Consider the following 25,229-nt stretch of genomic DNA (forward strand, 5'->3'; position numbering starts at 1 on the left):
TGTAAGAATAGTTGTCAAAGGAAACCATTGAACAGAATCTTAGGTACTGAACTTCTCGTTTCATTATAATGCCGTTTTGAGTGAATAGTTTTGAAATGTAAGTCCCTTGCATTAATTAGTGTGCTTTTGAAAAATATATATATAGATAGATATTTGTTTGTGTTTTAGTTCTTGCCAAACATTAAGGGGTGGGGGAGTGATTTTGAATGAGCTGGCCTGGAAAGCTGCTTTTCTGATTACTAAATATAGTATTGGGTTGGCGAAAAAGTGCCTTTGGTTTTTAAGTAAAAATAGAAGACATACTTTTCATTTTCACCAAGAACTTTATTGAACAACGTATTCACCCCTTTGTTCCACTGCCTCCAGCCATTTTCCAGGCAACTTCATAATTCCATCTTCCCAAAACTATCTTTTTTGAACAAAAAATTATTCCAGGTGTCTTTTTTGTTTTTTTTAGTTCATTTGTCCTACTTGTACTTTTTTTTTTTTTTTAAACTAGTTAAGGATGTCTATTTATTTATTTATTTATTTATTGGCTGCATTGGATTTTCGTTGCTGCACATGGGCTTTCTCTAGTTGCAGCGAGCAGGGGCCACTCTTCATTGTGGTGCGCGGGCTCCTCATTGCAGTGGCTTCTCTTGTTGTGGAGCATGGGCTCTAGGCACTTGGGGTTCAGTAGTTGTGGCAGATGGGCTCAATAGTTGTAGCTTACGGACTCTAGAGCTCAGGCTCAGCAGTTGTGGCTCACGGGGTTAGTTGCTCCGTGGCATGTGGGATCTTCCTGCAACAGGGCTTGAACCCATGTCCCCTGCATTGGCAGGCAGATTTTTAACCACTGTGCCACCTAGAAAGTCCCTCTCTTTAGTTTTAGTTTATTATTTTCTAGCACTTACATTTATTTGAATAAGAATGTTAATTTTTTTTCCTTAAAAAAAAAAAAAGTTCAATTTTGGGATCTCCCTGTAACATATTCTGAATGGGTATCCTAATATTCACTTCTATCCACAAGAACATAGTATTTCATTCTTTTGTCCACAGTTTTTCTCTGTTTGGTTTGATTTGATTTGTGGGAGAAGGGAGGTTATATAAATCATTTAATTTCTCATTAGAATAGGTCTTTGGGGTTGAAAGTTTGGGTACTTAAAAATGAACCCCAAATTTGTCACCTCAGACAACTGAATAGGAGAAGTTGTATTCCTGAGATTTTAGGGAAAAATCTTATAGTCTTTGAGCTAGTTCTATATATTAATAGGTGTAAGGCCTACCATTGAGGTAGGTGGGGATGGCATCGAGTGGGAGCTTGGGGAAATAACATTTCCTTTATTCTTATCATCACAGGGAAAGGCTCTTTGGTGGGACAACATATAGTGTGTTGTCAGTTCAGCTAGTTGCTGTAATCTTTCGTGCTCTCTATAGCGATAGGAACCTAGTAAGAGATTCTCTGTCTTTCTTGTCAGAAAGTACAGTATGTTTATGGAGAAGAACTGAAATGGTAGGCATGCAAGCTATAAGGCAGGGGTAATTAGGTTTGAAAGATAAATTCACACACCCTTGAGGATCACACTTTGAGTGACAACTCTGAATACAAGCTCTTATTTTGGATAGACTTCATGGGAGACTGTAGGAGGGAAGAAGAAGAATTTTGGAAAAGAAAGTTCAGAAAACAAAGAAAATAGAGAGAAGAGAAGTGAAAGAGAAGTGAGCCGTGGACGTGGAAACAACCGGAAAGTAAGAGGCGGCAATCGTGGGAGAGAGTGTAAGTACAGACCTTTCTCCCCTGCTTTGTTTTATGAAAATTTTTATGCATGTTAAAAAGCTGATAGAATGAGCCAATGAATGTCCATAAATCCCCTTCCTCAATGCAATATTTGTTAGTATTGTTAATACTTAGTAATGAGCTACAACTGAATAGTTCATTAGAACCCCAACTGATGCAATTTCATATTAGCCCTGATCTGGGCTGTAGGTAGTTGTGTTCTGTCTTAAGACTGCCTTCTGTTATGATCAAGTACATCCTCCAATTTTTTTTTTTCCTAATTCTTTTTGGCTGTGTCAGATCTTTGTTGCTGCATGAGGGCTTTCTTTAGTTGTGGCAAGCAGGGACTACTCTTCATTGCGGTGTGGGGGTTCTTAGTGTAGTGGCTTTTCTTGTTGTGGAGCACGGGCTCTAGAGCATAGGCTCAGTAGTTGTGGCACATGGGCTTAGTTGCTCCACAGCATGTGGGATCTTCCCAGACCAGGGATTGAACTCATGTTCCCTGCATTGGCAGGCGGATTCTTTTTCTTTTTTTTTTAAGTTAATTAGTTAATTTATATATTTATTTATTGGCTGCATTGGGTCTTTGTTGCTGCGCCCAGGCTTTCTCTAGTTGCGGCAAACGGGCTACTCTGCCTTGCGGTGTGCGGGCTCCTCATTGCAGTGGCTTCTCGTTGCGGAGCACTGGCTCTAGGCACGCAGGTTTCAGTAGTTTTGGCACACAGGCTCAATAGTTGTGGCTCACGGGTTCTAGAGCACAGGCTCAGTAGTTGTGGTGCATGGGTTTAGTTGTTGCACGACATGTGGGATCTTCCTGGACTGGGGATTAAACTCATGTTCCCTGTATTGGCAGGCAGATTGTTAACCATTGCACCACCAGGGAAATCTGCATCCTGTAAGTTTATTATATTTTTATTTTATTTTTTAAATAAATAAATTATTTATGGCTGTGTTGGGTCTTTGTTACTGCACGCGGGCTTTCTCTAGTTGCAGTGAGTGGGGCTACTCTTCCTTGCGGTGTGCAGGCTTCTCATTGTGGTGGCTGCTCTTGTTGTGGAGCATGGACTCTAGGCATGCGGGCTTCAGTGGTTGTGGCACGCAGGCTCAGTACTTGTGGCACATGGGCTTAGTTGCTCCATGGCATGCAGGATCTTCCCAGACCAGGGATTGAACTTGTGTCCCCTGCAGATTCTTAACCACTGCGCCACCAGGGAAGTCCCCCGCATCCTCTAATTTTAAAGAAGTTTTTTTGTTGGCTGATAGATAAAGCTGTTTATTCTTCCCCACTTATAAATACTCATGGTGTATGCAAGGTTTAGATTAAGAGGATAGTTGTTAAATAGGGAAGATTTTTCTCAGTACTCTCCATTCAACTCAGGTTTTGGCATCATTCACCAAAACAACACTACCTGCTGTGCAGACATACCAAAGTAGCTGAAATATGGATGAATAAAATATAAATATTTAACATGCCCCTTTATAGGCTTTTTCTAGTTTATTTCACAGATGTTTATTGAGTATCTACAATGTAGTGGATATTCTTAAAGGAATACAGCAATGAAGAAAATGGAAGTCTTTGCTCTTTTAAAACATCTTTTTGGGATTTCCCTGATGGTCCAGTGATAGTGAATCTGCCTTCCACTGCAGGAGATGTGAGATCAATCCCGGATCAGGGAACTAAGATCCCACATGCTACAGGGCAACTAAGTCTGCGTGCCACGACTGCTGAGCTTGCATGCCTCAACTAGAGAGCCTGCATGCCTCAGACTACAGAGGCCACGCGCCACAACTAGAGAAGAGGAAACCTACATGCTACAATAAGAGAAGCTTGATCCCGCATGCCTCAACAAAGATCCTGCATGCTGAACTAAGACCCAACACAGCCAATAAATAAATAAATAAATAAATAAAGTTTTTAAAAAACCATCTTGTCAGGGATGTAGAATGAGATGTAAAATTTCATATTAATAATATAATATTTTAATGGCATATGTAGAAAATTATGCTCTGGGGGAGCATTACAAAGGCAGAGAGATGGGAATTATAGGTAGGGGTCTGACAAATTTAAAGAGGGTGTTGAAGGAAGGCCTCACTGACCACTCACAGACCTAAGCCCTGAAAGAGATGAGGGGATCAAGCTGTAGCAATATTGTTCATAAAATTTCTGCATTATGTAGAGACATTAATGCCAATATAGGAATGAGGAGAAGAAAAGACTGTGTTGGCATCTTCTGGACAGTATCTTGGAAAAACCTCTCTTTAACAATAATTTCTTCAAGAACTCAGTATTTCCTTGGTATTGCAATTTGCTAGTCTGTGCTTTTCCAGGCTTTGAACTTAACCAATAAGCACATTTTGTTGCGTATAGTTGCATACCAAAGGTATTTTTTAGAAGTAAACTTACTTTACAGGAGGGCAAGTTCAAAGAGAAAATAAAAAGTTGTATGTCATTTTAATTTCTTTTTGAATTTTCACCTATGAATTAAGCAAGCTGTGCTATCATTTAGTTTTCTGAGCCACTCTGGTTCAGTTTTGTTTTTCTTGTTTTCCAAACTGGTTAAATTTTAACTTTTTTATTTTTTAATTTTTTTTAAACTTTATTTTTATTAATTAATTGAATTTTTACTTTTGTCTGCTTTGGGTCTTCTTTGCTGTGCAAGGGCTTTCTCTAGTTGCGGCGAGTGGGGCCCACTGTTGGTTGCGGTGCATGGGCTTCTCAGTGCGGTGGCCTCTCGTTGCAGAGCATGGGCTCTAGGTGCACGGGCTTCAGTAATTGTGGCTCATGGGCTCTAGAGCACAGGCTCAGCAGCCGTGGCACTTGGGCTTAGTTGCTCCGTGGCATGTGGGATCTTCCCAGACCAGGGATTGAATCCACGTCTCATGCATTGGCAGGTGGATTCTTCACCACTGCATTACCTGGGAAGTCCTAAATTTTAGCCTTTATAAAGAAGCCTTTTGTTGTCGTTGTTGTTGTTGGGGGGTAGAGGGAGTCCTTTTGTCCTTGTCTTTAATAGTTCTTTGGTTTGATTATGTATAAGGGGGTACTCTTTTCTTCCTTAGTTAGAGGTGAAGAGAATGGAATTGATTGCAATCAAGGGGACAAGCCTTCAGACCGTGGCAAGCGAGCTCGTGGTAGAGGTAAGACAGAATAAGGGGGAAGGAGATGCTCGTGATTGGGAGAAGGAGGCAGGCTGTTGATGTACTCAGTATACTAAGGCATGGCAGTGTACTTTGAAAGAATGGTTGATCTGCAATCTTTTGATTCATTTACTGATGCCTATGAATGAACTGTTTGGATTATGTAATTTTGAGGAAACCTATTGGTTGTTTTCAAGTGAGCTGAGAAAGGCCCTTTGTATGAATAATTTGAAACTTGAAGCTCTGACCAAAAAGTTATTATTAAATTCTCCTTTGTTGGACTTTAACAGATGTGTTTTACCCATATGATACTGGTTTTAAAATTAAAATTGTTTACCCATTGGTTATTACCCTTACCCATAAATAAATCAATTTCTTAACATTTATTAATTTGGCATGTCATTAGGCCACTTCAAGAATGTAGTTACACATACTTTAGAGTTATAAGTTAATTTCCTTAGGGTTATAAAAATCAAGATACACAATGTAATAGGCAGACCTTGTTTTGGTTCAGTGAAGGTACCTGAATTGACTGACATTTTGTTTGATCCATTGTTCAACACAGTTGTGATTGTTCTCCAAATGAGCATTTCACAGTGGCAGATTTTTTTTTATCAGAAATATTAAGGATAGAAATAATGTAGATAGTATATATACTATCAACTCTTTTGACTAGTCATCCAACTATCATTTAGTAAACTTCTAGTATGTGGGCAAAAGCTAAATGATTTTCAGAGATCACAAAAGGGCAAAATTGATGGGCACAGTTAAAACAAGGTTATACTTTTCTAACAGATTTTAGTTATGATTCTCTTTTCTAGCCTTTTCATTATGATTAATTTCAAAGAGAGAGAAAAATGGAGAGACTAGATGAACCCCATGTCCCCTCATGTTTAATCAGTAATGCTTAAGGATTTTAGCCATATATGCTTTATATATCTCTTTTCTTTCTGCAGAAATATTTTAAGTAGATTTTTTGTGGTCACTTTATCCCTAATTACTGTGGTAAGCGCTTCTGAAAGATGTAGATGCTTTCACATGCAACTATAATGCTATTTTCACACTTAAAAATATTATCTATACGTAAATTTTTCTGATTATTTAAAAATTTCTTCATAATGGATTTCTTTGAATCAGGATGCAAATAAGATTTATATATTACATATTTTAATTCTCTTTAATCTAGAGTAGTTCCTCTCTACCTTCTTTGTACCTCCTCCCATTTCTCTTTACCATGGATTTGTTGTTCAGAACCATGTCATTTGTCTTATGAGATGTCGTTTCACAGTCTGCATTTGTCTTTTTGTTTCTTGTGATGTCATTTAGTGTATTCCTCTAGCCCCTGTATTTACTGTGAATGTAAGTTACCTTTAAAGATCAGATTCAGGCTCAGTTTTTTAGATAAGCATAGGTGGTGGTGTTTATTCTATATTGCATTACTTCAGAAGGTACTTTTTTAAAAAAAAATTTTCTTATTTATTTGGTTGTGCTGGGTCTTAGTTGCGGCAGGTGGGCTCCTTAGTTGTGGCTCACTGGCTGCTTAGTTGCGGCATGCATGTGGGATCTAGTTCCCTGACCAGGGATCAAACCTGGGCCCCCTGCATTGGGAGTGCAGTGTCTTAAGCACTGTGCCACCAGGGAAGTACCAGAAGTTAATTTTGTGTCTTCTTTTTTACTTTCTTATTTTTTAGTGATGTTTAGGTTAATCAAATAGTTGTCCATTTTTAGTGAGTATTTATCTGTAGGTTTTAGGTTAACTGCAATTCTTTTTTTTTTTTTTAATTAATTTATTTATTGGCTTTGTTGGGTCTTCATTGCTGCATTCGGGCTTTTCTCTAGTTGTGACGAGTGGGAGCTACTCTTCTTTGTGGTGTGCAGACCTCTCATTGCAGTGGCTTCTCTTGTGGAGCACAGGCTCTAGGCACATGGGCTTCCAATAGTTGTGGCATGTTGGCTCAGTAGCTGTGGCATGTGGGCTCAGTAGTTGTGTCTTGTGGGCTCTAGAGTGCAGGCTCAGTAGTTATGGTGCATGGACTTAGTTGCTCCTTGGTATGTGGGATCTTCCTGGGCCAGGGTTTGAACCCGTGTCCCCTGCGTTGGCAGGCGGATTCTTAACCACTGCACCACCAGGGAAGTCCTTAACTGCAATTCTTAACATAATCCTTACCTTGGTTTTTATAGTTTAGTTTTTTATTTTATTTCATTTTTTAAAAATTTTATTTATTTATTTTTTAATTTATTGGCTGTGTTGGGTCTTCATTGCTGCGTGAGGGCTTTCTCTAGTTGCGGCAAGCAGGCGCTGGGCTTCCCATTGCAGTGGCTTCTCTTGTTGTGGAGCACGGGCTCTAGGCTTGAGGGCTTCAGTAGTTGTGGCTCGCGCGCTCTTGAGCACAGGCTCAGTAGTTGTGGTGCACAGGCTTAGTTGCTCTGCGGCATGTGGGATCTTCCTGGACCAGGGCTCGAACCTGTGCCCCTGCATCGGCAGGCGGATTCTTAACCACTGTGCCAGCACGGAAGTCCTATAGTTTAGTTTTGAGAAGATTTCTTTGGGAATTCAAAAAGAGGATTACAAATAAACAGTTCCACATTGTAATTTTCTTTGTGACAAGAGTAGTTTGCTTAGAGGAGGTGTTAGACCTTGTTTTGTCCCTCCAATGTTGAGGGTTATAGCTAGGCCAACTAGCACTTTTTTAGTTAAATGCATTTTTGTGATGTGTACGTAAGTCTTTAGAATTACCTACTTATGGAATGTTTTTTTTTTTTCTTTCTTTCTATGAGTTGGACAAAAATGGAATAAGTAATAATAGCTAACGTTTACTGTGAGGGCTTTATTAGTGAAGCAGGCATTTTGCTGGCAATTTACGTTTGTTTTCCTTTAATTCCCCAGTAAAACCCTTTGAGGGGTTGTTGTTCTTTGGCAGATGAGGGATCTGAGTCTTGAGAGAAGCTTGCTCAGGGTCAGGGTTTGAACTAGTTCTATCTTATATGGGAAGCTGGTTTCCGGGAGATGGAGAGAAGAAAGGAGGGAGAGTCAGATTGGTAGTAGACCAGTTATCTGTTTTGTTGCCTCCTTCCTTCCTCAGGGATTATAAACTTCTTTGTAATACTAGAGGTGGAGGTAAATAGCTTTTCTTTATGAAAAAATGGAAGGACTTAACTAGTGGGTAGCACTGACACCAAGTCTGCTTGCACCTATTTAATAGTTTTTAAGAGACTCTGTGGATTGAAAAGAGCCAAACCAGGTAAAATCTTACATAGTGATGACATTTGAATGTGTTAAGATTTCATAATTCAGATATGTTAACTTTTTTTAAATTAACCATTCTTTTAAATTACATAATTAATTTACATTAGTTTCATGTATACAGCAAAGTGATTCAGTTATACATACGTGTATGTGTATATATTTTCAGATCCATTTCCATTATAGGTTATTGCATGATATTGAATATAGTTCCTTGTGCTATACAATAGGTTCTTGTTTTTTTAATTTACTTTATGTATAGTAGTACATATATATTAATCCTACCCACCTCCTTGTTTCCTTTTTTTTTTAAGATTTTTTTTTTTTAATGTGGACCATTTTTAAAGTCTTTATTGAATTTGTTACAATATTGCTTCTGTTTTATGTTTTGGGTTTTTGGCTGCAAGGCATGTGGGATCTTAGCTCCCCAACCAGGGATCGAACCCACACCCCCTGCATTGGAAGGTGAAGTCTTAACCACTGGACCATCAGGGAAGTCCCCTTATGGTTTACTCTTAAAGGATGTAAAGTAGTGGGTAAGGGACCCAGATTGACTTTTTTCTTTTCTTTTTTTTTTTTGGCTGCGCCACATGGCTTGTGGGATCTTAGTTTCCTGACTGGGGATTGAACCCGAGCCCTGGCAGTGAAAGCACTGAGTCCTAACCACTGGGATGCCAGGGAATTCCCAGACTGACTGTTTATAAACCCAGTTAGATGTTAAAAAAATCAGTCCACCCTCTTCCACATGTAAATAAACTCTAGTGAGGTATAATTTTTATTTTTAAACAGGCTATTGAAGAGTAGTGGTCTGTGTCTGGGTATTTCTTAGAATCATTATGCCAGGTTCAACATAGGGCAAGAAAGAGAAAACATTCAGTACCCAATATGCACAAAAACAATTATTTTGCTTGGTGAATATTAGTAAAGTACGGTATGATAATAAGTGAATAGTGGCGCAAGACAGTTTGTCACTTTCATAATTAAAGGATAAATGTCCTTTGTTTTATGTAATATGTCCCTCTCCAGAAGTTTAGTTGTAAGTTATTTAATGTCTTAATCTACTCTCTCATGGTGTGTTGAGTTAGCCGTAAAACAGTTGATTGTTCTATCCCTTTCCAGTTATTTGTGATCTGTTGGGTAGTATGCAGATTTTAAAATGCATCCTTAAAAAACAAGTATATGCTTTAAAGTGTATGCTTTTAAAATGACTCTCTAAGATCTCCATTGCCTTTATTCTTTAATTTTGACCATACTTGTGGGCAACTGTTGCTGACTTCACATTGGCTCTCCCTCAGAACACTAATCTACATTCATGATTAAATTCGCTAAAATGTTAGGCTGCTAAAGTTTTAATAAATCACCCTTTTCTTCCTTAGTTTTTGCCTTATCTACACAGTGTTAGCATAAAAAGTATTATGAAATAGCATGGGTTTAATGTTAATGTACAATTTTTTTTGTTATTTATGTTAAGAATTTGATAATCTGTATTACATAAAAAATCATACATATAAAATGGGAGTATATTTTACTCCCATTTTATGAAGAGTATAAACTGTAGCAAATCAAATAAAATTAAGTTCTCTTTATACACCTAGTTATTCTGTACCTTTCCCTGCATGTTTTCTCTGTATTCGGAGGAGCAAGAATCAGTGTGACACTTGCAAACAGATAATTTTTCTATAATTCATTTAAGGCTTGTGAAAAGGTATTTTGTGAGTTGTGTGTTTTTGTGCAAAAACAACAGCTTCTTCAGAGGAGGAGAGTAGCAGCTATGCTAGGCTGTCTTTAGTGTCCTGATCTTTGCTTTTTGGAAAGTAAGCCTGGTAGTTGGTGTGAAAACCTTTGGAACTTTATAAATGTTCACCATTCGTAGGTACTTGACCATCAAATAATACTGTGTTTTGTGTACAAAACGTGGAATTTAACTGGTATTTGTAAAGTATCTACTGAATGACTGAAAGTGTTCTTGAGTGACATTGACTTAATCCTGAGTTTAGATTGAAGACCATGTTAGTAATGTGTGAGATAGGGAGTATTCTTTTTTTTTTTTTAATTTTTATGTTATATTGGAACATAGTTGATTAACAATGTTGTGTTAGTTTCAGGTCTACAGCAAAGTGACTCAGTTATACATGTATCTTTTCTCTTACAGATTCTTTTCCCATTTAGGTTATTATAGAATATTGAGCCAAGTTCCCTGTATTATATAGTGGATCCTTGTTAGTTATCTGTTTTAAATACAGTAGTGTGTACATGTCAATCCCAAACTCAGTTTGGGATTACTTTTGGTAAGTTCTTCATCATGTGCCATGTTAGTTAGTAAAAAACTAATATAATTCTGTGTTCAGGATGAAACTAGTTGCTATTGTGTAAGAAGTTACAATATAATCAAGCCACTCCACTAACTCTTTTATTCCTATGAATTTCTTTATCTTGCTAATTGGTGCAGCACGCAGCACGTGGGTATTGTTTTTGTCTTTGGGTGAGATTGAGTCAGGAAGGCAATAAGTAATACTTGTGGTTACAGGGGGTGGTTTCCTTTTGAATGGAACAGTAGTGATGTGAAAAAGACAGTAATAGTTTACTACCTGACCTTTCTCACTGCTTTGCTTTACCTTAGTACCTCACTGTTTTATATTTAGCAACCCAAATTAGTTCTTCTACTTTTAAAACTAATTTGTGAATATGGCCTATATAATTGAAAAGTTAATTGTCGGGCACTTACTATGTGCTGACATTCTAGTTTTAATTTTTGAATTTTCTATAATGGTTTCTCGGGTCCTGGTACAAAAGGTATTTTATTTTACAAAGTGCAGTGCTCTAAAATCAGTTCCTGTACAGCTAGATTATTTCCTGTAACTGAATAGTAATATTATTATTATGCCTCTAAATATGAGTCCATGAAAAAAAAACATGTTTATGAAATTGGGGTTACATATCAGTCTTTAACACAACAACTGATAGTTAGATACCTAGTATATTGTTGAAGCTACTGCTGTGGGTAAGACATGGTCCCTCACATCCTCACTGGGGAAGGAGGAGAGACAGTCAAGCAAAAGCACTGTTCAAATTACTTAAGAAAATGATTGGTGATGTGATCAGCTGCCAATAGGGTCTCCTTTAGATTGACCTAAGGAGGTCTCTGAGGAGATGGGATTTAAAGTGAGGAGGAAGAAAACCATGTATACTCTGGGTAGGAACATTCTGTGTAGAAGGAACAGCTTAGCTAGTACAAACATGAAAAACAATTTAGATTTTTCATAATTAAAAAGTATTTACTGAAATATAAAACATACACAGAAGTGCGCAGGGTGCAGTTTTAACATTTTCTTTGAAATAAAATAAAGCACAGCAGAATTTTGCATAGTGTTTACCCAGAGTTCCCAGACTTTAATATTTTACTACATTTGCTTTATCATTTTATATATGTACATATTATTTTTAATTTTTCTGAAACCCTTGTGTGTACATTTCAAACATAATGCCATTTTACCCCTTAATATTTTAGCGTGCAACTCCTAAGAAAAAAATACATTGTTTTACAGAGCTACCTTAAAATGATAAAATCAAGAAATTATTATTGATACAAAATATAGGCCTTATTCAAAAATGTATCCTGCTAGGGCTTCCTAGGTGGCGCAGTGGTTAAGAATCCGCCTGCCAATGCAGAGGTAACGGGTTTGATCCCAGCTCCAGGAAGATCCCACATGCCGCGGAGCAACTAAGCCCGTGTGCCCAAAAAAAAAAAAAAAAAAAAAAAAAAATGTATCCTGCTAATGTTCTTTATGGCAAAAAGCAAATATTCTGGTCCGGGATCACACACAGTATTTAGTTCCTATGTCTGTTTAGTGTCCTTCAATCTAAAACAGTTCATCAGTCTTGAATAGTCTTTGTCTTTAATGGCCTTGACACTTCGGAAGAATCTCTACAAGAATGTCCTTCACTAACAATCTGAGAAGTTTCCTCATGATAAGATTCCTGTTACCGGTTTTTGGAAGGAATGCCACAGAGTGATATAGCTATCTTTCTCAGTACATCTTATTAGAGGGTACACAATACAGATTTATCCCACTGCTAGTGATGTTAGCTTTGATTACTTAAGGAAAGAGGTTTCTGCCAAGTTTCTCCTTTGTAAAGTTACTCCCTCCTTCTTTGTAATTAATACATATTTTGGCAGGGGGTTAGGGTTACTCTGAGACTGTGTAAATAACCCTTTTCCCATCAGACTTTTATCCACTGGTATACGAATCCATTAATTCTTTCCTGTAATAATTATTGTGGCACATTTATAATCAGACTTCTTTGCTAAGGAAAAGCTAATAAATGAGATATGAGGATAGACTCTAAGTAAGCTCTCTTCCTCACTGAATCCCTGGGGCATTTGCTGTTGTCATTTGACTCATTTATGGTACTTTGTGGTTGCGGAAGACGTATTCCTGTCTCTCTGTGGATAAACCCTGGTCCAGGGACAAAGAGGCACAAGTTGCCTGAGTCCTAAGTCTCTGAGCCTCATAAGCCCTAGAGATGCCCTGTTTTCTGTGTGGGTTGAACAGGTCTCTGGGCAGGTGGGCAGCTTGTGGTCAACACAGCAATCATCTTTATCTTTGAACCAGCCCTGAAAATCTGGGAACTTACAAGAAACTTTAGAACTACTCAGAATCTTAAAAGATCATGACCCAGAGAGCGCAGTGATAAATTCAAGTGCACACAGTTTCTGGCACATTTGGCTGTTACCAAAGCCCACTTTTACAGTCTCCTGGGATGAGGGGGAAAGGAATTGCTTTCTATCTTCTTATTTTTCTTTAGGTTGCACATGTTCGGCCCCAGGGAGGATATCTGCTATTTAGGTTTGCCTCCTCCACTGGAGGTGGTTAGCTATACTCTGTGTTTTGGCTTTTTTCAGGGGAAATGAGCAACTTTTCTCTACTCTGGCTCTCAGTGCAAGACATCAATGTTAAACAATTAAAAACCTGAGCAATTATTCAACATAGATGTAGTGCAGAGTCCCCAGAGAGACCTCTGTGAGTCAGGGGTTAGCATTTATCATAACATTGGTTCATTCTTTTTTTTTTTTTTTTTTTGGCACACGGACTTAGTTGCTCCGCGGCATGTGGGATCTTCCTGGAGCTAGGATTGAACCCGTGACCTCTGCATTGGCAGGCGGATTCTTAACCACTGCGCCACCTAGGAAGCCCCCATTGGTTTATTCTTTATGATAATTTACTTCAATCTTGTTCTCTATCATGAGAACCCAGGTCTTTCAGCTGTTAGCTGAAAACAGCTATTTGTACCAGATAACAATATAGGGAAATGTATACACAGAAAACAGTATTACTGGTAGCATTACTAGCCAGGTGAATAGGAAAGAACAATTTTGTTAGCTTGCTAAAATGTATGTGAAGATTGATTTGATTTTTAAAAATCTACTTAAGATATTTGGCTTGCTTGTGTTTCATACTTGGGTGCAGCTACTGCTCTCTGGAAACATGGAGATATTTGGTTGATACTGACTTTTTCCAGGGGACTTGCAGGATTTCTTGAATTTTTGGCCTTACAATATGTTTTTCTTTTATAAATTCCTTTCTTCTCTTTCATGCACATCTTGCTTTCTGGCTCAAGTGTTAGATAGTGTTTAGTGATTTCTTAGCAGAATCCTTTTTTAAAAATTTGCCACCATTTTCTTTTTCTTTCTTTTTCACTATTTTCTCAATATTTAACCACTGTTGGTGCCTTTTGTCACACAGTTTGCCATTGAATGGGTGCACATGAGTGTGTTTATCAAGAGCAGTTGTGTTTCTTTTGCTTTCTTCACTGGTAATGGTGTTTATTATAGCCCCCTAAAAGTTATTTCTTGAGATGTAATTTACATACTATACAATTCACCCATTTAAATCGCATAAATCAGTGGTTTTTTGTATATTTATAGAATTACGGAGCCATCACCATAATCAATTTCAGAACATTTTCCTCACCTGAAGAAGAAAATCCTATACCCTTTAACTATCAATTCTCAATTCCTTCATCCCCCACCTTGCCCCCTGCCCCCAATCCCAGCAGTAAACAACTGGAAATCTACTTTCCTGTGTTTGTAGGTTTGCCTGTTCTGGACATATGATGTAAATGGGATCTAGTAATATGTGCTCTTTTGTGACTGGCTTCTTTGACCTAGCTTAATACTGCTTTAAAGGTTCATTGATGTTGTACCACATATCAGCACAACGTTGTAGCATGTAGAAGTGCTTCATTTCTTTTTATAGCCAAATAATATTCTATTGTATGAATATACCAAAGTTTGTTAGCTGTTTTTTTCTTTTTTTAAAAAACAATTAAGTGTTTTATGTACTGAGAATTGGTTTTCTTGTATGGTAACTCTTCTCCCCTCACCCCCCCACCTCCCTTAACTATAAGGTTAAATTATTTTATTCCTAAATTTTGGGTTGTAGTCTCACCAAACTTGTACATTATTGAAAAGCTTTCTTCTTAGAGTTAGTTTTTTTTTTAACCTGAGTTTCCAGCCTTCTTTTAGAGTTACCTGAAGTCTTACCTTTGCCTTTTGACAGTGTTAAAATAGACGGTAGCCACTAATATGCATTATTAGAATTCTCCCACTTTTTAGGGCATTTCCCTTTATTCCTCTCTCTCTGGGGATAGGGTATATTTTTGTTAAGACCATATTTTTTAATAGTTTAACTTGAACTACTGGATAAGTTAACTGTACATGATTAAATATACATTCAGTTATATTAGCATGGCTAATATATCCCTTGGCAACCACTCTTTTCTGAATTTGAGTACTCTTACATACTTAATATGAGTGGAATTATGAAATATTTGTCCTTTTGCGACTGACCTGTTTCACTTAGCAAAATTTCCTCAAGGTTCATCCATATTTTAGCATTTATCAGAATTTCCTTCCTTTTTAAGGCTGAATAATATTACACTGTATGTACATACCACATTTTGCTTATTATTCATTCATCCATGGACACTAAGGTTGATTCTACCTTTTGGCTATTGTGAGTAAGGCTGCTATGAATGTAAACGTGGGTGTACAGATACCTCTTCAAGACCCTACTTTCAGATTCTCTTGGATATATATACCCACAAGTGGAACTGCAGAATCATATAGTTCATTTTTTTCCCCTTAACTTAAAAATTTTTTTTAAAATTTTATATTGGACTACAGTTGATTTGCAGTGTTGTCGTTAGTTTCAGGTGTACAGCAGAGTGATTCAGTTATACATATACATATATCTATTCTTTTTCAAATTCCTTTCCTATTTAGGTTATTACAGAATATTGAGCAGAGTTCCCTGTGCTATAAGGATCATACAGTTTTATTTTTAATTTTTTTGGGGAAATTGCCGTATGGTTTTCCATAGTGGCTACACTATTGTACATTCCCATAGAACAGTGTACAAAGGCTTCACTTGTCTATATCTTTGTCAGCACTTATTTTCTGTCCTTTGTCTCTGTCTTTCACTCGTAACCATTGTAATGGTGCCAGGTTTCCCTAATGATTAGTGATGTTGAGAATATTTTCATGTGCTTGTCGACCATTTTTATATCATCTTTGGAGAAATGTCTATCAGATTCCTTGCGCATTTTTATACATCTTTATGGGCATATAATAGTTTTACAACGTTGTGTTAGTTTCTGCTGTACAACAAAGTGAATCAGCTGTATGTCTACATATATCCCCATATCCCCTCCCTCTTGAGCCTCCCTCGCACCCTCCTTATCCCACCCCTCTAGGTTCTCACAAAGTACCAAGCTGATCTCCCTGTGCTATCTTTGCCCATTTTTTAATCTGGTGGTTTGTTTTGTTAGAGAGTTGTAGAATTTTGTTATGTATTCTTGGTGTTACTCCCTTATCAAATGTAGGATATACAAATATTCTTTGGGTTGCCTTTTTACTTTGTTCACATCTTTTGATGCACCAGTTTAAATTTTAATTTTTTCCTTTTTTTGCCTGAGTCTTTGGTGTCATATCCAAGAAATCATTACCAAATTCAGTGTCATGAAGCTTTTGCTTTTTTTTTTTTTTTTTTTTTTTGGCACACGGGCTTAGTTGCTCCGTGGCACGCGGGATCTTCCTGGAGCTGGAATCGAACCCGTGATCTCTGCATTGGCAGGCAGATTCTTAACCATTGCACCACCTAGGAAGCCCGAAGCTTTTGCTTTATATTTTCTTTTAAGGGTTGTATACTTTTAGCTCTTGTGTTTAGTTCTTTAATACACAATTTAGGATTTAAGAAAAACTGGAGAGTCACTGAATAAAGCTATTTCTTCTTGCTTGCTTGCTCTCGTTTGCTGCCCTTTTGGTCATTGGTGAAAATCTTAGTATTAAAAAATGGTATGTAATAGTGTCTTCAGCTTATTTAGCAGTTTCCCCTTTTTTGGTTCTCATTTCATTTTCTGTTAGGCTTATGATGTCATGGTGTTTACACTAGCTGATATGAAAAGACCCAGACTATTTATTTATTTATTTTTCATTTTATTTATTTATTTTTTATTATTATTATTTTTTGAGGTACACCAAGTTCAACCATCTGTATTTATACACATATCCCCGTATTCCCTCCCTCCCTCAACTACCCCCCACCCTCCCCGTCCCACAGACTATTTAAAAATATAACCTGCCTATGTTAAGCTGCTATATATGACAAATGTACAAGCAGAATTAAATTCTTTTCTATCCTTTGAGTAGACATTTGTGTCTAAAAATGTTAGGGAGAAGCAGATTGGGTGCACTGGTTGGGAATGTTGGTGCTGTTAGGAACAATGACATTAATGTTTGGGTAGGTGTGTAAGGGATGAAGTTGGTAGAATTATAGTTGTTTAGGACATAAGTATTATTTTTACACTTTTTTTTTTTGTTTTTAAGGATTTGGACGTGGCAGAGGGAGAGGGTCAGGAAGATTCTCAACCCAAGGCATGGGGTAAGTCTTAGCCATCCTGTTTTTGAAGTTACCTTCTCTAGTTGTTACTCTAAGGCTTTTCTTCCTCTATCCTGTACCTGATTGATTTATCCTGGTGAGTCAAATGTTTTTGATGTTTAAAAATAGAAAATACTGAAAAAGTTATGAAATAGCACAAACAAAATTGTACTGTAATAGGCTTAGAGCAGTTTTCTAGCGCTGGCTTTATTGACATTTTGGATTCGATAATAGTTTATTGAGGTGGTGGGGTTCCCTTTACATTGTAGGATGATTAGCAACATCCCTGGCCTCTCCCTACTAGATGCCAGTAGCACCCCTCCTCAAGTTGTGACAGTCAAAAATGTCTCCAGACATCGCCAAATGTTCCCTGGGAGGGAGGTGCACAGCCACCCCAGTTGAAAACCATTGCTTAAGAGTTATGTTGGTAAATCCAGCAATTGTCTTTGAATGGTAAGTAAATGCAATGTTTTTGTTTTGTTTCTTATGAAAAGCAATCATTTATATCTTGAATTGTAATAGTGAAGGATGATATAATCAGTTATTTATTCATTATTTCTGGTTGTTCTTTCACTTTTTGCTGTTATCTAAAACATTAGCTCTCCTATCTTTATAAAAAGTTTTTAAGCATCTTACAGAGGCCATGAGTAGATGACAGTCAAGAAAGGAAAAGTCCCTTGTTTCTCCATAGCTTCAGGGCAGCACTGTTGAGGGTCACTGCCTTCAGGTGGCACTCCTGCCGTCTCTTTTTTTTTGCCTGAGCTCCCTGTGGATAAAGGAAGGATGAACACACAGGGAGCAAGCTGGCCGGAACATTTGAACATATGTGCCCAACCCAGTAGCTTTAAACAATTTTGTGGATTTTGCCGTCTACTTTAAAAAATACTCTTGTGGTCCTTTTTGTCAGTGACACCCCAGTAATGCTGAAAATTTTTTTTAGAAATTCTGTTGTGAAAGTTTTAGCAATGTTATTTAGTTTGGCTCTAGTTAGACATCCAAATAATGGGTATTTAGGATTTTAATTTAAAAAGAGTCACTGAACAAAACGTTTTCTTTTTATTTACATCCATCTAAACAAAAGGAATTGTATACTTCTGTTGTAAAAGGTTCAAAGCCAAATTTGGATTCTGACTTGGGAAGAAAAGACCTATTGCCTATTTAAGTCTAGGCTTAGTTGGGAGTGGGGAGGTGGGTTTTTCATTAGAGCCATTACTTGCCTAGAACTGTTATAGGTCTCCACACCTGCTTTAGGATGCGGAGGACAACAATTTAGGTAAGTAGGAGGATCATATAAGAGTGAATGGAAAGTCCCTAGGCAGCCTCTGCTTTTCAGAAGATCTGCATTCGATGGCTTAGAAAAATTTGCTATAATGACATAGGAGAAGGAGGATGAAATTTCTTGTAGTGGTTCTTGGACGAGCTAGGGCTTGTTTCGGGGAAGATGATGTACAGTTAATTTTGTGATTGCTTCATTTGCCTTTATTCTTTATTTCAAACCCAAGGACATTTAATCCTGCGGACTATTCAGATTCTCCATCTATAGATGGGTGTGGGACAAAACCAGTAGTTTGGGAAGCTGCTCAGAATGGTGCAGATGAGGGAACTGGTAAGTGTCTTCTCACCAGAGATACATTTTAATTGTTTGAGCTCTTAATGTACAAAGATGACATCAAAGTGTGCTGGTGGAGAAGAATGAAAAAACAGGCAGCTGTCATACCTCTGAGAGTACTCTTAGCTGATCCTTACCTCCAAAGTTTCTCACCTATAAATCTCACTGACGATAAGGTATGTGGTTTTTCCCTTTTGTACTCTGAAGAAGAGGCTGTAATAAATCTGTGTAAGGCACTACAAACCCACGCTCATATCTCAGTGTCAGGGATATATAGAATCTCTTAGTGGAAGACTTGAAACAGAGTATTTACTGTTGATAATGGTAAACACAGAGTTGGCCAGATAAAGAGGTAGATGATGATAGATGGGTTTAGGGCAACAGTTGCTTTTGCAGATTTTTCTGTATCCTGCAGTTTTAAGATTTTTTTTAATTGAAATTCACATATAAATACTTGTTAATTGGCCTATTTATTTAATAGAGCTCTTTTAAAGATTTTTTCCTGACAATATATATTAACTGTTATGATTATATTTATAAAAACATAATTTGACACTTCGTGAATTATAGCCCCAAATATAAAAGTATAGCTCAGTAATTATCTAAAAGAGACAGTGCCATGATCACAGAAGCTCAGTGAACTAGAAATCAAATATATACTATAGAGAGGACCAACAAAAGTTATAAAAATGGTAATTTGAAAATACTAGTTTCATTAAAATTGTGAGAGCTTATTGTTAGAGTGATCAAGGGAAGCAGAAGAAACATATAATTGGTTGTTTGAATGAGAAAAGGATTATTGATGTTAATTATTGTAATCAATTATAATTAATATAGCTATTAAAAATCATCAGAACATACTTTGTCAATAAACTTTGCTGACATTTGAAATTACAGATTAATCTCATTCTTCATCACAAATGTGAAAGTTTTAAGTCACAATATTGGAAATGAATTCAGTAAACTAGAAAAAGGATAATATATTGTGGCCATGTTAAGTTTATACTTGTTATTCAAGTTTAACATTTAAAAAACTCAAACGACTCCTAGATGTGTACCCAAAAGAATGGAAGATACAGGTTCACATAAAAACTAAATGTCCTTCAGTGGATGAGTGGGTAAGAAAAATTATCCAGGTTAGTCAGATACATGGAAACAGAAGTCGATTGATGGTTGCTTAGGGCTGGGAATGTTTGTGAGAAATGGAGAGTGACTACAAATGGGTTCCAGGTGTTTTTGGAGTGATGAAATATTCTGGAATAGGTAGTTGTGATTGTTGTACACCTTGTGAATACACTAAAAACCAATCACTTCTGTGCCTTAAAAGGGTGGATTTTATGCTATGTGAGTTATATCTCAATAACAAAAGTATTATTCACCCCTTTAACAGAATAAAGGAGAAAATCCGTATCATTTTAACAAGGAAAAGCATTTGTCAAAACCCAACATTCATTCCTGATTTCTACAAAAGTCACAGCAAACCTCACAATTTATAGTGATGTGTGAAATATTTTTCTTTTGTAACAAGATCAAGGGACTTACTTTCACTAGTATTACTTTTTTAAATTTTATTTAAATGAAGGCAAAAGATGTAGTCAAAATAAAGAGAAACAGGAGGATTACTCTCATTATTTCTTATCACCACTGTGCCAGAGGTCCTAAACACTGAAATAAAGAATGAAAAAGAAAAGAAGGGTTGGAAGCTGGGGAAAAAACCTGTCAATTCTGGCAGTGATATAAAAGAATCTATAGATAAATTAATGAAATTAGTTAGGAAGCTTTAAACAGTAGAGATAGTTCAATTAACAGGTAATATTTCTATAAACCATCAACAGAGAGAAAATGGAAAAAAAATTAGTAGTCTCAGAAAACCTCAAATGCCTATAAAGAAGTCTAATGATATGCAAAATAAGACTTCTGTCTATGGAAATATAAAATATAAAATATCACAGTAAAATGTAAAGTTGAGTGTTTGAAGAAGCATTAATAAACAGAAGGGTATACCTTTGTAGTAGTACAAAAACATGAAGCACTTAGGTATAAATAAGACAAAATATGTGCAAGATTTGTATGTTGAAAATTATGCAACATGATGATAAATATCAAAGATGATCCCAAAGGGGAGCAAGATACTCAGTGTTTATGAGTTGGAAGATTCAGGATTATTGACATGTCGTTTCTCCCCAAATTGATATAGGGGTTCAGTACAAGTTCATTCAAAATCCTAGCAGATTTTTTGTGTGTCAGTTAATAACTTGATTCTAAAATTTTTATATAAAAGTATTGGTATGAACATAGCCCAGTTTTGAAAACTAACGGCGTTCAAAGACTCACACTCCTTGATTTCAAGAAGTTAGCTTAAAGGTACAGTAATCAAGACTGTGGAATTGGCAAAAGCATAGAGATCGATTGTATAATAGCAAATCTAGAAAAAAACCCACAGACACAATTGGTTTTGGATAAAGATTCCAAGGCAATTCAATGACATACATTATACTGTATATAAAAAAATAACCCAAAGTGGATAATAGCTCTATATGTGAAGCCTGAAAGCACAACTTCTAAAGAAAATAGAGGGGCAAATCTTAGCCACCTTGGATTTAGCAAAAATTTATTATATAGGGCATAATAATAAGCATGAGTCTGAAAGAAAAACATGGTTCTTTAGAAGAGAAGAGAATGAAAGAGCAAGGCATAGTTTAGGAGGAAATATTTTAAAACCTCTATTTGAAAAGGGACTTGTATACAGAATGTATAAAGAATTCTCACAACTCGTTGAGAAGAAAGCAAACAACCTAATAAAATGAACAGTTAGAAATGAACAAAAAATGAAAAAGTTGTGGAAATGGATGGTGGTGATGGTTATACCACATTGTGAATTACTCAGTGCCAGGGAATTGAACACTTAAAAAGGGTTAGCATGGCAAATTTTATTTACCACATATGCATTATTTTACCACAATAAAAAATTGGCATAGAACGGTATACACATTTTGTGTCTATGTTAGTATTTTTGCTGGAATTATGTGGGATGTAATCATCGGGGGAAGACTGGGTTAAGGATAACTTCTTGTGAATTTATAATTCTTTCAAAATAAAAAGTTAATGAAAAATGAGCAAATGATTTGAACAGATGCTTCACAAAGGAAGATATGTGGATGGCAGTAAGCACACAAAAATGTGCTCATCATCGTTGCTTATTGGGAAACGTAAATTAAAACCACAATAGGCTACCACCATTCATCCATTAAAATAGCTTTAAAAGAAAACTGACAGTTGCAAGTGTTAGTGAAGGTGGCGGAGTAACTCAAACTCTAACGCTTTCCTAGAGTGAAAGTGTACACATACTATATAGTCTTACAATCTCAGCCCTGGGTTTTTACTGAAGAGGAATGAAAACACATCCACACAAAGACCTGCACGTGATATTTATATAGCAGCTTTACTTATAACCTCCACTAGTTTTTAAATCAGATGTTTGAAACAGAATGTTGAATTAGTCCATTAGCTATTTTTCTTTTTTCTTATTCCTCTGTCTCTTCTTCCTTCTTCTTTTGTCTTTATCTCTTCCTTCTTATTCCTCTTATTTTCATTTAGAGTAGCAGATTCCTTGCTGGAAAACATTTAGATAAGCAATATGTGTTTGGATGCCAAATACAGTTAAAAGATGTTGTCATCTGATGGAGTGCTGGCTATTTCTGTAGAGGCCTCGCAGAATGGTATTGTCTTGTTGATAACACGGAGTTCTGAGTCTAGCCCACAGCCTCATAGGCTCAGAAACCTGACTTTTGACAGGATAATAATCAGATCCATTCCTTAGAGTCAGACTCAGACATTAACCAAAATAGAAACACTGAAGGATAGTCAGAATGCTACTTTATAAATTTACTAAAAACATACCTTTTAAACAGATTGGAATGTTTTCTCTGGCAAGTGGAAAGGGAACTTGGTGAACATGGGAATGAGAACAAGCATAATTGATGCAAGTTGAATGTTCAAGATCTATCTGGCTGATAGGATTCATAGTTAGACCACAGCAGTCTGTCATAGCGTGAATTGTAGTGTTTCTTTTTCCTTGGATACACAGCGTATACTTAGCTTTTGATGCTTTCCCTTCTTTGTTTAATTTGCTGACCAGTTTCTCTTCTGATGAATACCTTAATTGTTGTGATATGTTAAAACCTTCCATTTTACATTGATCCACAGAACTGGCATCAAATGCTCAAAATGTAGCTCAGAATCTGCCAAACAAAAATTCTTTTGGACTCAAAGGTATGAATTTTTTTTTAATTCCTTAGTGAAAAGGCTTATAAAATGCTTAAAATATCTTCCATTTTTATCAAGGGTAGCTAATAAAAATTCATCAGATGAATGTAAACTATCTTTTTACAACTACTTGATAAAATAATTATCAGCTTTTGATAATGGAAGTGTTTTTCACATTGGCCTTCAAGGCGACACAGATTTTTGCATCATCGATGTCCTTTGTTCTACAAGGCTGCCTTCTTTTAATTAATTAATTTATTTATTGACTGCTTTGGGTCTTCGTTGCTGCTCTCGGGCTCTCCCTAGTTGAGAGCGGGGGCGGCGGGAGCTACTCTTTGTTGCTGTGCGTGGGCTTCTCATTGCTGTGACTTCTCTTGTTGCAGAGCATGGGCTCTAGGGGCACGGGCTTCAGTAGTTGTGGCATGTGAGCTCAGTAGTTGTGGCTCACAGGCTCTAGAGCACAGGCTCAGTAGTTGTGACACATGGGCTTAGTTGCTCTGTGGTGTGTGGGATCTTCCCAGGTCAGGGATTGAACCTGTGTCCCCTGCATTGGCAGGTGAATTCTTAACTGCTGTGCCACCAGGGATGTCCCGAGGCTGCCTTTTATGTGCTTTTGATAGAGGTGCACCATCAAGCTAAACTGAATATAAAGCATACATCTCAAATTTATTGTTTTAAGCTGAAAATTAATGTCATTGAATTTTTCTCATGTTTGATGTGAATGGCTGTAGGTCTATAATGTCAGAGCAAGGTCTTCCTGTAAAATTTTAATATTCCACAGTAAGACGAGGACCTGACCCTGTATTGTTCTGTATCTAATGTTATGTAGATTTTGGAGTCTGTGTATCTAAGGCGGGTTACTGCAGCAGCTTGACCCTGGCTGCTGACATGGGGCTTCCCCTCTTGCCTGACATAACACCTTACCATGTTGGACTTCTGCTTATAATTTCATATGTTGTCTTCTGCCCGCCTTTAAATGTACTCAGCTTCTTATCCTCTTCTACACGTCTAAGTTTGTGTTTTAATTGTTTTCATAATACTCCTCTCTTAAGTGGTAGTCTAGTCTCTTTACATATCATGTGTAAGAATGTGTGTTTTAAATTAGTATCGCTGAATTGTACACTTAAATGATAATAGTAAATCTTACAAGTATTTTGCCATCACTTACACATTTTTTTGGGGGGGGGAGGGTGTTCTGAACTTAAGGTTACTTTTAATATTTTATAAATAGTTTTTTGTAATGCCTCATCATTGTTTCTCTCCCCTGGAAGATGCTTTTTTTGTTGTTGTTATTCATTTATTTATTTGGCTGTGCCAGGTCTTAGTTGCACCATGTGGGATCTAGTTCCCTGACCAGGGACTGAACCTGGCCCCCAGTATTGGGAGTATGGAGTCTTAACCACTGGACTACCAAGGAAGTCTTGAATATCCCTTCTTTATATATCTGTCTATTCAGATATTTTCCAGCCTTCAAGGTTTTTGCTGTGATTCATCTTCCCCATAAACTTTCTCTTAGCATTCTAGCTTTCCTTAACTTTTTCATTGTATAAATTTCCAATTTAATGATCAGATTCATATAATTTATATATCATTCAGTAATATACTACCCTGATCACTCCCTAAATTTTTTAAAAAATTTTTATTTTTTTTATTTTGGCTGCATTGGGTCTTCGTTGCTGTGCGAGTGCTTTCTCTAGTTGTGGTGAGTGGGGACCTTCTCTTTGTTTGCGGTGGGTGGGGTTCTTATTGCGGTGGCTTCTCTTGTTGTGGAGCACAGACCCTAGATGCACGGGCTTCAGTAGCTGCAGCACATGGACACAGTATTTGCAGCTTGAGGGCTCTGGAGCTCAGCTCAGTCGTTGTGGCACACGGGGTTAGTTGCTCCGCAGCATATGGATCTTCCCAGACCAGGGCTCGAACCCATGTGCCCTGTCATTGGCAGGTGGATTCTTAACCACTTTGCCACTAGGGAAGTCCCACTCCCTAAATTTTTAATTGTCTTTTTAGTGATATCTAGCATCATGCTTTATATGCAAACTTTTGTTTTTTAAAGATTGTTTATCTTCGGCTGTGTTAGGTCTCAGTTGCGGCAGGCAGAATCTTCATAGAGGTTTGCAGGATCTTTCATTGCAGTGCACACAGGCTCTTCATTGCGGCATGCAGGCTTCTTTCTAGTTGTGGTGTGCGGGTTGTCTCTTCTCCAGTTGTGGCACGCAGGCTCCAGGGTGTGTGGGCTCTGTAGTTGTGGCACATGGGCTCTGTCATTTGCGGCATGTG

General features: G+C 37.2%; 1 protein-coding gene across 1 annotated transcript in view; it reads left to right on the top strand.

The window, feature by feature from the left end:
- The window catches only part of UBAP2 (ubiquitin associated protein 2), a 113,600-nt gene that overhangs the window by 53,257 nt on the left and 35,114 nt on the right, over positions 1 to 25,229 (top strand). The window contains exons 6-11 of the mRNA XM_057724148.1: positions 1,606 to 1,756; positions 2,610 to 2,651; positions 4,817 to 4,894; positions 17,026 to 17,080; positions 18,580 to 18,683; positions 22,893 to 22,958. Of these exons, the coding sequence (XP_057580131.1) occupies positions 1,606 to 1,756; positions 2,610 to 2,651; positions 4,817 to 4,894; positions 17,026 to 17,080; positions 18,580 to 18,683; positions 22,893 to 22,958 (496 nt within the window). The remainder of the gene's footprint in view (positions 1 to 1,605; positions 1,757 to 2,609; positions 2,652 to 4,816; positions 4,895 to 17,025; positions 17,081 to 18,579; positions 18,684 to 22,892; positions 22,959 to 25,229) is intronic.

Source organism: Hippopotamus amphibius, chromosome 2 (assembly GCF_030028045.1).
Source record: "Hippopotamus amphibius kiboko isolate mHipAmp2 chromosome 2, mHipAmp2.hap2, whole genome shotgun sequence".
In the NCBI taxonomy this organism is placed as follows: Eukaryota; Metazoa; Chordata; class Mammalia; order Artiodactyla; family Hippopotamidae; genus Hippopotamus; species Hippopotamus amphibius.